This window comes from Chenopodium album, chromosome 21, assembly GCF_948465745.1.
Source record: "Chenopodium album chromosome 21, dcCheAlbu1.1, whole genome shotgun sequence".
Lineage (NCBI taxonomy): Eukaryota > Viridiplantae > Streptophyta > Magnoliopsida > Caryophyllales > Amaranthaceae > Chenopodium > Chenopodium album.
The window spans coordinates 8173946-8188548 of NC_137854.1; the positions used below are offsets into that span (position 1 = coordinate 8173946).

At 32.5% G+C, this 14603-nt stretch overlaps 1 protein-coding gene across 3 annotated transcripts; it reads right to left on the reverse strand.

Moving 5' to 3' along the window:
* Positions 1-1018: 1018 nt before the first annotated feature.
* Positions 1019-8118, reverse strand: LOC145601582 (uncharacterized). Of its 3 annotated transcripts, XM_081657623.1 has the most exons (5): positions 7600-8118; positions 5361-5540; positions 4637-4872; positions 3693-4494; positions 1019-3497 (listed from the first exon to the last, which is right to left on the reverse strand). In XM_081657623.1, exons 3-5 carry the CDS (start codon positions 4868-4870, stop codon positions 1435-1437), a joined length of 3099 nt encoding a protein of 1032 aa, XP_081513749.1. In that variant the 5' UTR covers positions 4871-4872; positions 5361-5540; positions 7600-8118; the 3' UTR covers positions 1019-1434. The 3 variants fall into 3 exon arrangements, with proteins under 3 accessions (XP_081513749.1, XP_081513748.1, XP_081513750.1); XM_081657622.1 differs by lacking the exon at positions 5361-5540; XM_081657624.1 differs by lacking the exon at positions 5361-5540 and having other exon boundaries at positions 4637-4891.
* Between the last annotated feature and the right edge of the window lie 6485 nt (positions 8119-14603).

The window sequence follows — 14603 nt, forward strand, 5'->3', positions numbered from 1 at the left end:
TAAAAAGGGTTAATGTAAATAAATTCATAGTGCAAAAAGTTAAAGTGGTGTAACTAATTTTACACGAATGCATTGTATAGAAATTGAAACTGATAGAAGTATATTGATTCGGTATTACTAGCATTATTTATTATGTGAGGTTGATGGTTCGTGACATAATATGACTCAGACTTTTTTAAAAAATTGATTAAATAAATTTCATTTATTAAATTTACTTATGAATTGTGATTCTCTTTGTGGTCCTTACACTTGAAGTGAGATGCCTCAAAACTTGGTGCTTGTTCTTTTGTAAAATTATCCATAATTTTTCCTTTATTATTTTCCTACATACTTGTGATCAGAAAACAAAAATAAATAAAAAAAAAAATAAAAAAAAACACCAATAATTTACTTTGGAAGTAGTAGATTTTTTGGCAAAGATGTTCAACAAGAGGTTTGTTTGTTTTTTTTTTTTTTTTTTTTTTTTGTAATTAAATATTATGGATACATTTTGTGTATACACAAAAATCATCGATCTCAATGTCACCGCACTCCCATTCTATATCTAACCATATTAAATTTCGTATCCATTTCAATGCAATTTATAAAATCACCAACAAAACAATGATCTTTAAACCCAAGTCAACAATCTTAGGATACACAATCACGATTCTATATGTATAGAGGTTTATTCCAAATTAAGTACTATACAACAACTCAAAGACTTTAGTGGCAATTAAATTTAGTTGAAATTCAAGTTTGTTCATTCTAATTAAACTCCTAAATCAGGCAAAATCAACACTGCTGTTACATTAAATAGACAGCAAAATCCCAACCGAGTGAGTCTGAGTAGGGTCCAAATAAAAGGATGAAATCCCGCAACAAATGCGGTAGCACATGGCCACATTCAAGATCATACTTTTAGACTGAGTCACAGGACATTTATCAACATTTTTATATAACTTATTTTAGGACAAAAGGGACTATAACATTTATGAAAATCTGTGACAATATCTTAAAAGTATATGAAACTCAAAAATGATTATATAAAATATATGTCCTAGATTTGAGCAGAAAAGGCTTTGTTAATAATCATCAGAAAGACAAGCACACAATACAGGTGCATGATCTACTATAGTTCAAATTAGCTAATGCACAAAAGCATAAGCTAAGGACAAGAAACCCCATGCAACATTATTCATGAAACAATACAAAGTTGGTTGCAAAAGACAGATAATTAAAAAGGGGACCCAAATTTTGGGCTAAGGAACATGTACAAAGACAATCCCCTTTTGTGACTAAGAGAAAAAAAAAGAGAGAAAGAGGAGGAGGAGAAAGGAAAAGCTCAGTTCCGAAGGTCTTCAACGAACAACTCTACTCGAGTATCTTTTTTTGTTTTGTTTCCCTCTATAGGTTTTTTCCCGATTCATGATATCAGAGCCTCAATTCAATAAATTAGGTCAAAGGTACGGGAGGAGGGGCGGATGCAGGATTACCTGCAGGGCACCTTTGTCTTCTGGGACGTCTAGTTGTTTTTCCCCATCCCGTCAGGCTTCTATCTTCCAAAACCACTTCTGTATTACTATTCTGTAAATGTTGCTGCTGCTGCTGCTTCAATGGAAGGGCACAGACTGCATTTGCTGTTGCAGGTGCAGGTGTTGGTGTTGGTGTTGGTGTTGGTGCTGCTGCGACAGACCGTCGCCTGCCTCTTGCACCTCCGGATCTAGTAGCATTCCGCCTATTTGGCCCAGATTGCCAAGGATGACCTGTAGCTCTCATTAGACCACCAAACATTTGGAGGTCTTCGGTTACTTCGTGCCTTGCAAGTGATGTTAGGCCAGGAAGAATGTCTCTTTGAAAGTCTCTTCTTTGTCTTCCTCTACGACCATGTCCCTTTCGTGCTCTAGTTGTAGTTAAGACACACGTCCCTTTTTCTTCAATGTTAGGGACTTCAGGAAAGCTTGGTTTCGGGAAGGACTCTTCTGCAGTGCACTCCTTCTGTCTCAAAGTCATCAATTCAAAATCATCCAAATCTTCGGGTACCCCATCCAGATTTTCAAGATCAGATCCGTTAGAACAAGCGATATCAACAAACCACTGAAGGGGATCATCCAAGTCAGTTTCGACTTGTAGGAAAGTTGCTTCCTTGGATTGATTTGGGTTAACAAATGATGAAATGGCAACGATTGCCACTGCTGCTGACTTGGCAAGTTCGGCTTCTCCATCACCAGCATTATGTTGGGGTAACTCTGGCTCTTTCTCCGTCTCTTTTATCAAAGAATCTTCATCCGGAGGAATGACCTCCTCGTCTTCAAGAATGAAGGGAGCTTCCAAATCTATACCAGTGCAATTCCTCAAGGAGGTTTTATTTTCTGGAAGAGGGGTTTCACTCGGAATTTCCTCCTCAAATATGCAAGAATTAAGATCAAAATTATGTCTGAGACTAGCAGATTCAGTTTGAATATTCTCTTCTACAATCACAACTTCCTCTTCAGTGGGGTCACAAGGTAAATTCATATCAAAACCACCTTTTCTCCCACTTCTTTCACTCTCCTTGTTTCCTGAACATTTGTGAATAAGCAAAGGATTGGAAATCTCTTTCTTCGGTGTTGGAGGGTTTTCAAATATGGGTACCCCAAGAATTTTTCTGCTGCTATCAAGAACCTTGGCTTTAACATCACCCTCACATGAATTTGAAGCGACTGAACCCCATCGAGAAAGGGATGAATCCAGCGAGTTAAGACCTTTCCTTGAATTCTCTGCCTCATTATTGCAAGCGCTCTTTCCTCTGAGCCACGGCAAAACAGCTACAGGATCCTCGGATCTGTAATCCTTGTCTGAGATCCTAACACCTTGCCTGCTATAATGATCATCAGACATACCATTTGGAAGTGCCACATTCAAGTTCATATCTTTTACAGGATTCATATTGGAGCAACTTGTAGCCTTGAAGTAGTTGATACTGGAACAAGCCACCTTTTTCTCACTGTAATTGCCATTTGCATAATCAGCACCTTTATAAGAATATGATGAACCTTCATAAAAACCGTTTCTCACAGGTGTGTCAGTCCCCAAAGCTGAAGGGCTGCTATTTAGATTCCACTTATTATTGCCAAACAAATCATTGCTTTGGGCAGATGACTGGGGACTCTTGCTAAAGGTAGCAGAAGTTGGATATGGACTTGCCTGAATTGGTATGGGCTTTTGGCCAAAAAAGCTGCCCGGTTTCCCCCAAGATGAGGTACATTGATCCCATGGCTGAAAAAATCCAGGTTGATTTGGAAGATGAGAAGCACCTGTTCCAGGAACATTATAGCTGGATAGAGAATAACCTCTGTCAGATTTTTCTACCATGCCACCAGATTTTGCTTTCCAAAGATCTCCCTTGACACGATCACTGGTCAGAAAAGCCGGAGGTTGACAAACTTGATCAAGCATAATATGTACTGGCTGAGATGGTACAGGCACTTTTTCTGGACAGATTCCTTGATTGATGGATCTAATGCTACCTTTATTTTCTGCAATTTAAACACGGAAATAATGATCAACAGTACGCACAACTACCTTGATAATACAATAAATAAAACACATGAGAATACTCAAGTATACATCACTCATCTAAAAGTGAAGTCATGCCTTGTTCTAATGAAGAATCCTTGTTCTAATGAAGACTCAAGTGCCTAATTTTTAAGAGCAATGTAGTTCATTATTACCTTGTTCTAATGTACCAAACCAGTCCGCGCCATTTGATCTATGTTCTAAGTGTACATTGTTCAAAACCCCATTCATGCTGCCATTATTCTTGGGGTTCTGAGGAACATCATTAGATGACCTTAACAACCGTGCAGAAAGATCCCTGTACTGAACATCAATGTGACTATCACCACGGCGCAAAAAGTCAACAGATGAGACAGAGGTCGCTTCTTCCATAAGTAAAGGCTCATTCAAATCCGCCAGAGCCCTAGGTTTACTGACGTGCAAATTAGATCTTGAAGCATCTCCCTGAAATTCAGTCTTTCCAGGATAGTCCATTAACCGTTTTCCATTCCCCACTGCAAACTTTCTGTTTTTATCAGGGGAAGGACTAGTATTATCAGAAACTTTTACACCATTAAACTGATCCACTTCATCTGTGTCAATATACTCATCAGCTGGGAGTTGTAGATCAAGCATTCGTCTTCTAAGTTTTGTCGGTCTAGACTCCGACTCCGAGTTCTTTGGGCTACAGCAATTCGGAAGTGAACTTGGACTGGCTTGTATGCTCTTTCCTTTGGCAGATAATGGTGACGATTGAACAGTATCTGGGGCTGAAATGGGAGGTCTATTACAAACTGAGTTTGACAATGGAAGGTTTGGACCATTCCATCTTTGCACATCCTCATATTGCATTTGGGATGGTACAGGGCTTGAAGAAGATGATGTTTCATAAGGAATTCTCCTTTTAAATTGCTCTTTCCTTCTGGCCTCATCCATCAGATCTCTTTGTACTCTGTATAGTCGATGTAACTCACTCACCTGGATAAAAAAGCATGTGAATGGTCGATGGAATAATCTTCGAGAAATAAATTAGGGCTTAAAAAATATTCATTAATTCCATCTATTCCAGAAAAAGGTATTATGTCACACTCAGATGACTGAATTTGGTGATAATACATACCTGATCTTTAAATATGGCTTCATGCTCCAGCATTGTTTGCTTTACAATATCCTTGTCATACCCTGGCTGTGAATCGGCAACAGTCCTAGGCAAAAAACCGTAATAAAATTGTCCATTGGATAAATTGCTCTCACCAAAACAAGTAGGCCAATTAGCACCATTAGATTCACGAGTAAGATCCTTCATTGAGTAATGTGCAGGCAAGTAATTCTCAAACTGCACTTTTGTTCCCATTCCTGTCCATTTATGGAAACACTATCCAAATAAGAAACAAACACTAACAGATTGCACATCTACACTCGATACTGTAGCAACTACGGCTTGCACAAACATATCACCAAACAAAAACATTACAGAAATATCCTTCTAAGCAATGCCTTCTGTACACCCACCAGTCTACCACCATATTTTCCCCTAGTACTCACATGACACATCTTGCAATTTTTTACATGTAGCAAGCATAACTGATACAAACATAGACATCATTGCAGAGATCAATTCTTTATCTTACAAAATATTCAAACTTGTTCAGAATCATGACCAATTAGGACTTCGATGAAAAACATTTATGTGTGTGTGTGTGTGATATCATGCATCCAAACGTTAACGGCAGGCAGATTGCATCTGATTTGTGGTTGTCCGAGGTCAAGATGCAATAAAGGTAATGGAGTGTGTACATATATATAACTCGATGAAATACAAGTTTCATGGGGGTTAGGGTTACCAGCAGGAACCACATTTCAGATTTTTGTATGAACCAGCATCCCCCAACACCCACCAGGATCTTTGACTAGAAGTCATATTCAGCTTCGGGAATAAGACATGCATTTTAAGTCAGTCGTATACTCGTATCTATCATCATAAGCAGATAAATCTTCAGTGCCATAAAAGGACATACTCACACCTGGATACAAACTTAAAAGGTGAATCAAATGGAATTCCATGGAACAATGTACTCAAACAGTTCAACATATTGAAAAGGGGACAGATAGAAATATGCCAACTAAAACTCCCCGCTGATATCACAATTAAACTTGAACATAACAATGTCCAGTATAAATAAGACTTGAAATGTATGACCCACTATCCGTCACCATACAAACATCATTCTTTCGTGTTTAATGAATCTATCTCTACTATAACCGTACTACTTGTACATTCCAATAAAAGAGTATCCTAATTTGTCAAGAGCAGTTCCTACTATGCCATTCAAGTCTTTCATGAGCTCATGTTTACAACAACTCTATGAAAAGAGTGCATTAGTGTCATCCCTTCCCTCTTCCAAAATCACAGAGATTTCACAGACAACCATCTTTGACATTCTCTATTTTACCAAGTTGTGTGACAACCTTGTCATTTAAAAAGGCTCTATCCTTCAATCAAATGTACACCACCAGTACCCCAAAACAATTTATTTAAAAAAGAAAAGGAAATAAAATAAATTAATGTGGATATATTTTAGGAAATAATCCTTGTATTGAGGAAAAAAGGATTTGTTTCCTAATCTTAGTATATTTTGCCTAATTCAGTACAGTTTCAGGTACAGCTCATATTCACAGAGCTATATATATTGTAATGCTTTCACTGATTAATGCAAGATCAATTGACTCCCTAAGCTTACCAAAAATCACCTCAGCAGTATTAAGAAATCAGTTCGGTAAATGAAAAGATGTATTTATAAATCGCAAGCTATAAGATTTGTTCATAAATCTCACATGTACAACTCTATGACGATAATTTTGTTGGATTGGCAATCTGTTAATTGATAAAGTGAGAAGCTAGCTAGCAGAAACTACGCTACAAACACAAAGCAACTATGCAACAACATAACTGACACTTAAACACAACGTTCACATTAATCCTTGGCAAAGAAAGATTATATAGTTGTCTCTCACCCAACATAAGGAGCAGCGCAACACCATGGATATCCCAAGAACTCCAGTTCAAAATACAGAAATATAAGCCACAAACCTCAAAGCCACTAACAGACAATAGCCCAAGTTTTCGTAAGCCTCTAACAACTCTCCAAATCAACACTGGCTTCAAGACATTCAATAAACTGAACAAACCAATTTTAATTATCATCCATCCACCGGAAAACAAGGTGTCGCTTAGCAAGTAGCCACGTAAAGTCCAGAAACCCCCCCCCCTCCCCCTCTACCCTCAACTACTTGAATGCAACTCCACGTCAATCATATAACGAACTCCATTTTGTCGCGAAGCATCACTATACAGAAAACGATGAAATCCAAAATGCACTCAAATTAAACCTATTAAATTTAGAGACAGGATAACAAAAGCAGCAGCATAGCCTTCAGCTAAATGCCCAAAATATCAAATTATCCTAAATTTAGCTTAATTTAACCACTTGAATGACTCAAAAATCAATCACAAATCAACGGAAAATGCAAAGATTCACCCATTTTACACATAAACAACAATTCCAAAGAATGTTAAGAAAAGTATATTCCGTAGATAAAACAAAAATTCAGCTAAAACACCAGTTAAAACACGATTAACAGTGATATCTAAGAAACAAAAGGAAAGGCAATTGTTCTCATAAAAGGAAAATTACCCAAAATTCCAAACTAAGACTTATCAAATTGTCAAAACCCTACTCAAATAACATGAATAAAGCACAAAATTTTCAATGACTATTGATAAGGGAATATTCATTCAAAACAGATAATGAGGCATTAGATCCCCAATTAGATATAATACCACAAAATTGAAATTAAATGCAATTCCCAAACCCCAAATCCAAGCAATTATGAATTAAACAAAATGCAAATATCATCTAAACAACCAAAAACAACACCCAATTATATCAATAGAACAAGAATTATTAATTACAGGACTAGTAAAGTAACCAATTGATCAAAAAAACCCATAAAAATCAAAAACCCACAAAATTAATTTCTGGGTAAATAGTAGAAATTAAAATAAATAAATAAAGATTTTACCTTTAGACCCACATCCTCCAATCACTCTCCCTCTCTCTCTAGAACTGTGTTTCTCTCTCTAAAACAAAGGGGATTCAATCATTCATGAGTAAGAGAGGTTTTTCAGAGATGATAATAAAAGAGAAAAAAAAAGTCCCATCATGAAAATTCAGTCCTCAGAGACTGAAAAAGGAATGAACTTTACAAATGAGTTTACAAGAAAATTAAATAAAGATAAAATCTTTAATAACAAAACTATAAGTAATAAAAATAAAATAAAAAAACCCACCTTTAGTTAGGAAACAAAATTAAAATATTTATAAATAAAAAAAAAGATTTTGAAAAAACCCCATTGAATGAAGAGCTAATTAGATCGTCATGAGATTAAGAAGGGAGGAAAAAGATGAAGATTTCGATCTGCTGGGCCAGTGTCTGAAACAAAGAGTTAATTTTTTTTAGAGAGAGAAAGTGAAGAAATGAAGAGAGAGAAAGTAGAGTTTTTATTTTTTGTTAGAGAGAGAGAATGAGAGAGATCCCAGATAAGAAATCTTCACACAAACAAACGACCTTCTAAGAACAGTGACATGAAATTTGTCAACATCCGGTCTCTTTTTATTCTCTGCTTTTTCCATTTATCTTTCTTCTTCCTATCTCTCTCTTCCTTCTCTCTCTACTCTACTCTTCTCTGTCTCACTTAATTAGCTTTTTGCAAGTTTTAATTTTTTACTCGCTAAATCTCGTATAAACCTGGTCCACAATAATATTAAAGTACGAGCGAGTATAATTATTTACGGAGTATAAAACTATATTTATCTTTTTGGTATACTTGTATTCGTATAAGTTACGAGTATGATACTATATCATCTTTTACTGTCAAAGTTTAAACGCGTGTCTTTAATATTGTAGTACTTTCAGTTGCATTTTAAATGTGATTACTTAAATGCATAATTAATCTAATACTTAATAAGATGGTAATTATTAATTACTTTCAATTATTGAATTGATTATTATCATGATTATTTAAAACCTAATAATACTTGTATAACTTATGTGTGAGAAAATAATAATCTTATTGAATTTTCCTAAAATGAAAAATGAAAAAAGGAAATTAATTAATGGGTTTTGGCCTTTGGGGGCCATTTTCTAGATTCTCTCCACCTTCCTTGCTTTTGGTACTTGGTACAGATACTTATAATCCAATGTAATATTACCTTTTTAAGCTATATTATTTACCATTAAAAAAAATTAGTCTATATTTAGATAATAATAAGAAATTAATTTTTAACATTTGTACTGCACACCCAACACGCCTGCGGTACTGCAAGCAGCAACAACACAACAAACTGGACAAGTTGCAACTATTGCTTTTAAACATTATTATTAGTACTAATTATAATGTTAGTAATTAATTTATGCCAATTTATCCTATGATAAGTGTGATTAGATTCAAATTCTGTTGCCATTGATTTAATATCTTACTGGTAAACGTAAACTGAATAGAATAAATTTTAATTTTTATCATGAAATAAATGATTAAAAAAAGATCAGACCTAAATTTAATATAGTAGATTTCATTATTGATCATCTTCAATAGAATAAATCCAGTCAACCAATTATTTTTATTTCCTAAAAGTTTTTCTTTCATCTTTAATATGGAGTACTTGGTATGTGGTTGTAGTTTAATCACATACTTGTAGTTATTGTTACCAAATAATACCTTCTTTATCACATTTTATTTACAGACACTACAGTCACTTTACCTTTTTATTTGTCACAATTTTATCGGTAATGTTTTTTTTTTTTTTTACAGGTAGTATGAAGTAATAATATCATTAAATAATAGTCATACGGCATTTACAATAATAAAGATCTGTAAACCACAGATTTAGAGAAAATATCATAACTTTTACAATCAAAATCATAATTAATTTATTTTTGGTGCTTGTACAATTTCTTTTTTACTCCGTATTATAGTGTTGTACTCCGTATTTCTCAAAAGTTAGGCCCCACATTCCGCGTATTTTTCTATCTAATTTAATCTCTTCTTAAAGGGGTAATAAAAATGTGATTGCAGGCTTGTAGCTTAAGTAAATGAAAACCAGGGGTATCAAATTATCAATACTCAATAATACACACGGACTTTTCATTTCACATAGTTGAAGCAATAATGACATCACTTAACAAAAACGTGGATGGTAACTAGTTAAATTGGTTTATGCATTATTGGTGGTACTCAAAACATGAGATAAATTCTTTATTACTTACATTTTTTGTCCGTTATAGCTCTATGCCCACATAAACAAATACAGCACAATTCTTCATTAATAATGTCGCAATTGCAAGATCCAACCTGATTTGTAAACATAACTTGGCGTTAAATAAGATAAATAAATTTTTTTTTTAAAAAAAAAAAAAACAAAAAAAAAAAGCTCTTTTGAATTTCAGATTTGAAGCTACCTGGTCAAGCACTCAAGTAATAACAACAGCAGGCATGACAAATATCAAAGCTTTACAAACTTTTTATTTTTCTTTTTACCAAATTTTATATTCTATATATGGTCAACATAAACCATTTCTGTTACTTTCTAGTAAAAAAAATAAATAATAATTATTAGTATAAAAATCTATAGAACCTCTTAACAAGTGTAGATTAATTCCTGTATCCACTTAAACCAAATCAAAAGATGTATAAGTGGCTTTTATTAATTTTATTTTATTTTCTTTTTTCTTTTATTAAGCTTAAGTATCTAATTGGCTAACTCTCGATAGAGAGACAACAACTGGGTCCCACACTACTGTCTAAAATCAGATGAGGTGTTATTATTTTATGAGTTTTTTTGGGTTGGTTGGTTTAACAAATTGACCTTTCTTTTTTATATTTTTGAAAGGAAACTAATTGACCTTTAGATCCAAATTTCATTTACGAAAAAAGGCAGAATTTTAATTCAATATCTCCTAAAATAATCTCACTATAAACAAATAAATTTAACCAATTAAATGTTTAGTTTTCATTATCAAAAATTACAATAAATTCATATCTTGAAATTACATTTGAGAATGATACAAAATGTTTTTATACAGAGCAATTTTTATTATAAAAAATCACAATTTTAAATAAGTGTATCACTTTAACTAATACACATGTCAATGAGAACTTTGATCATCAATATATTTTATTGTTTATTAATAAAATTACATAAAATTGAATTTATGATTTGTGCATTGTGATTAACTCTATAACATTTTCCATTATAACAAAAACATTTATTACATAGTAATAACAATAATATATGGTTACAATTAGTTTATAAACATGTCAAAAATTTAAGTGGAACACTTATTAAAATACTGAGAAAATAAATACTCCGTAATTTTTTTCTTGTAAATATAAGAAGAATTGTCTTACCGATTTACATATCAGGCTTTTGTAACGTCACGGACTATAAGCTCTGATTAATTGACAAGATGCTTTTCATAATAGCATATATTATTTACCTATTAAGATAGAAGAGATGAACAATATATGTGTATAAAAAGGTTTTATAGATCGTAAAAAAAAAAAAAAAAAATGGTTTTATAAGGAGAGAATAATTAAAAATTATTGAGGATGATAGTGATACGAAGTTATTTTGATCAATGATACGTATTGTGTGTATTGGCTGATCTTCATGCTTATTTGTGTGAGCTAATGTACCTTAATAAAGCCGAATTTCCTTTTTTTATTATTAATTATTATTGCAATATGCTTCCACGTGTCCAAAAGTCTAGAGAAGATCAAAGCCACACAATTGTAGGGACTTAAATTCACTTGAAAATCAAAAATCAAATGAAATGTCACATTTCCCATCTACGCATGTGAGATCTTTAGGTCACATTTCTAATAATCTCTCCTTAAATAATTACAACGTACAAAGTAAATGTTTATTTTGAACATCTCTTTAAAACCGTTTGATTCTTGAAGATAATCCGGGGTGCGAAGTAAATGTTGGTTTGAAACTTTGAATTGCTATTATCAACTGTCTTTAAGTGATAAGTGATAACACATGATATCCCCTACATTAAACATGATATACTCATTTTAACTTTTTGTACTATACAATTACTGTATATTTTGTTACCTGATTTTTAGTTATTTGAAAGTTTATCTTATTGATTAAACTTATTAGACCTTAATATTATAATTAATTTTAGTTATAATTGAACATGGTAATCCTTACCAACAAACTTATATTTATCCTTTATCGTACTTATTTTATTATTTGAATGTATGAGACCTAAAATAAGTGAATAGCTCAAATGGTTAGAGCTTCCCTCCCGATTCCAGGAGATCCTGGGATCGATTCTCACCCCCGCCCTTGTGGCTCTCTAAACACCAAAAAAAAAAAAAAAAAAAAAAAAAAAAAAAAAAAAAAAAAAGTAAAAAAAGATAAGTGAAAGTAAGATGATCACGTTTAAATTAGTCATGTGTCGTATGTCATTGTGAATACTAATTCTTCTGTTATACTTCGTATGTTTCAAGGTACAAGTATTTTTTTCTAGCCACTTTTACTATTTTATTTTTTTAATTTTTGAAAGAACTTTTACTATTTATATTTTTGTTAATTTTTTTATGTAGTATTTGACACAATTCTACTCACCTTTACATATTAAACCTCATCCGCTTGAATTTATACATCTTTTATCTTACACTTACTCGCATGAAAAGTAGTGGTTGTAGAATAAGAAGAGGTGGCCAAAACTCAGGGTGTATTAACCTAATTTTCACTTATCTTATTTTATCTGAACTTATTTGAAGTTATTAAACCTTATTTAAACTTATTTTAGTTTTAATTTGTAATTTGATAACACTTATCAGAACTTATTTTTCCTGAACTGAACTTATCTGAACTTATTATACTTGAAATAAGTGAATTATCTGAACTTATTATACTTGAAATAAGTGAAAATAAGGTTTATAGGACACACCCTCAATTGGTCGAATATGGATTATTGGGTTATACTACCTCCGTTAATTATTATGTGCAACTTTAGAATATTTAATATCTCACAAATAATACCCAAAGTTGCACATAATAATTAACGGAGGTAGTATATGTTTTTAGGCCTTATTTATTGGTTTGATGGGTTTGAAGTCCTTAACTTTCTCAAATAAGTTTTTTGCGTGATTTTTAATTTCATGTTAGTTTTGTTTATATTCATAGAACGCGTTATATTCAAGTTATTTGATTTATCTAAACTTATTAGTTTTACTTATATACTTGTATCTTTTTGAAGAAACTTATATACTTGTATCTTATTTGAACTTGTAAACATGACTAACTTTTTTTTTTTTTTTTTTTTGAAAGCCATTTAAACTAACTGAAAAGAACACTCTTATTGTCTTTAGTGTAGATGAGATACATTACATGATTCAACTCGATTCGTAGGTCAAACAATGGGCTTTCATTTCAAAGAAAGTGTGGCAACAAGTGCAAATTTGCATGTAATGCTATATTGCTATGCTGTCCACTCAAAGCATCGCAAATCAACTCAAAGTTACGCAAATTTACTTTAAAAAGTTGAGCAAATAAATCTCCACATTTCGCAAGAAAGTCTATGAACGTAAGAGGCCAATTTGCGCAAGTAAGTGGCTCGGATAATTGAGAAAGTTGTGCAGATTGACTTAAAATTTGCACATATAATTTTGCACATATAATTGATATTCCTTATCCCAAAATATCCATAAAATTTCCTTTGTATACTCCCTTCCTTAGCCTACCAAAGGAATAACTTTTTTCTATTCAAAAACAAACGAGTACATTTTATTTGTTTTAAAATACTACAGTATAACATTTTGACTTTTGCAACATTTTACATACACGCCCATGTATTTTTTATTAACGCTCGCAAATAGAAGATTGACGAAAACACCCATCCCTCATTCCTTCCCTCACTCATCTTCTCTAAATTTCGCTTTCTTCTAAGTTGAGCCTTTATACATGAAGGCGAGTCGATGTTTAACCTAATTAGTGGTCCGTTTGTGACAAAATTAAGCTTAATTAGTTATGCAAATGGTCTCTACAAGGCGTTTTAATTATCTAAAAACATAAAAAAATAAAAAAAATAAAAAAAAAAAAAATCATCATGTTAAAATCATTCAATAAGAACAAATGACACTCATGAATATATGATGCACAAAAGGTGAAACAGAGTATTTGAATTCTTCTAACACTAAACAAAGCACCCCTTTTCTAACAAAACTACGAGGCTGTCCATATGTAGAGATATTGGACTGCTAAATTGCTTTTAACTTGATTGAATAAATGGGCTTTACTCTTCTTTTGTTTCTACTATTGGGCTCTTTTCCAGGTTTTTAACTTACCTTTTTAAACTTTTTACAGGTTCTATTAAAATACTCCGTAATTATTACCGCACTCCATGATAAATCTACAAATAGGAGATGTCAATGTCATATCTTAGCAAAAAAAAACAAAAAAACAAATGGTTAATAAACACTTGTACAACTTTAACAAAAAAAAAAAAAAATTGTTATAATATTCAATAGGCTTACATTGAAAATGTAAAGGTAATGCCAGAATTTAGATCTAAAAATCACCATTGACTGGAGTCGTTAGCAATTTTTCTAGATAGGTTCTTGCAATTTTTCAGCTCATATAAACATACTTTTCCAGGTTTTCGTTGATACAATTCTGTTGGCACGTTTGTTAAAGGATTTCAAATATTAATATTGTATCTTTAATACAACCTCCGTTAATGGTTATTTGTAACAAAAGGGTATTATTTGTGAGATATAAAATATTTCTTTGTTGCAAATAACCATTCACGGAGAAAGTATATGTCTTTACGTTTATTTTTTTTGAATGTATTATTACTTTTCCAAGTTTTGTTAGAGGATTTCAAATATTAACATCGTATCTTTAAAAGAGTATATAAATTGGCTGGGGCGGAACCAAAATTTTATTATTAGGGGGTGACTTAATATATTACATTTTTTTTTTTGAATGAACCCAATATATGTCTTTATG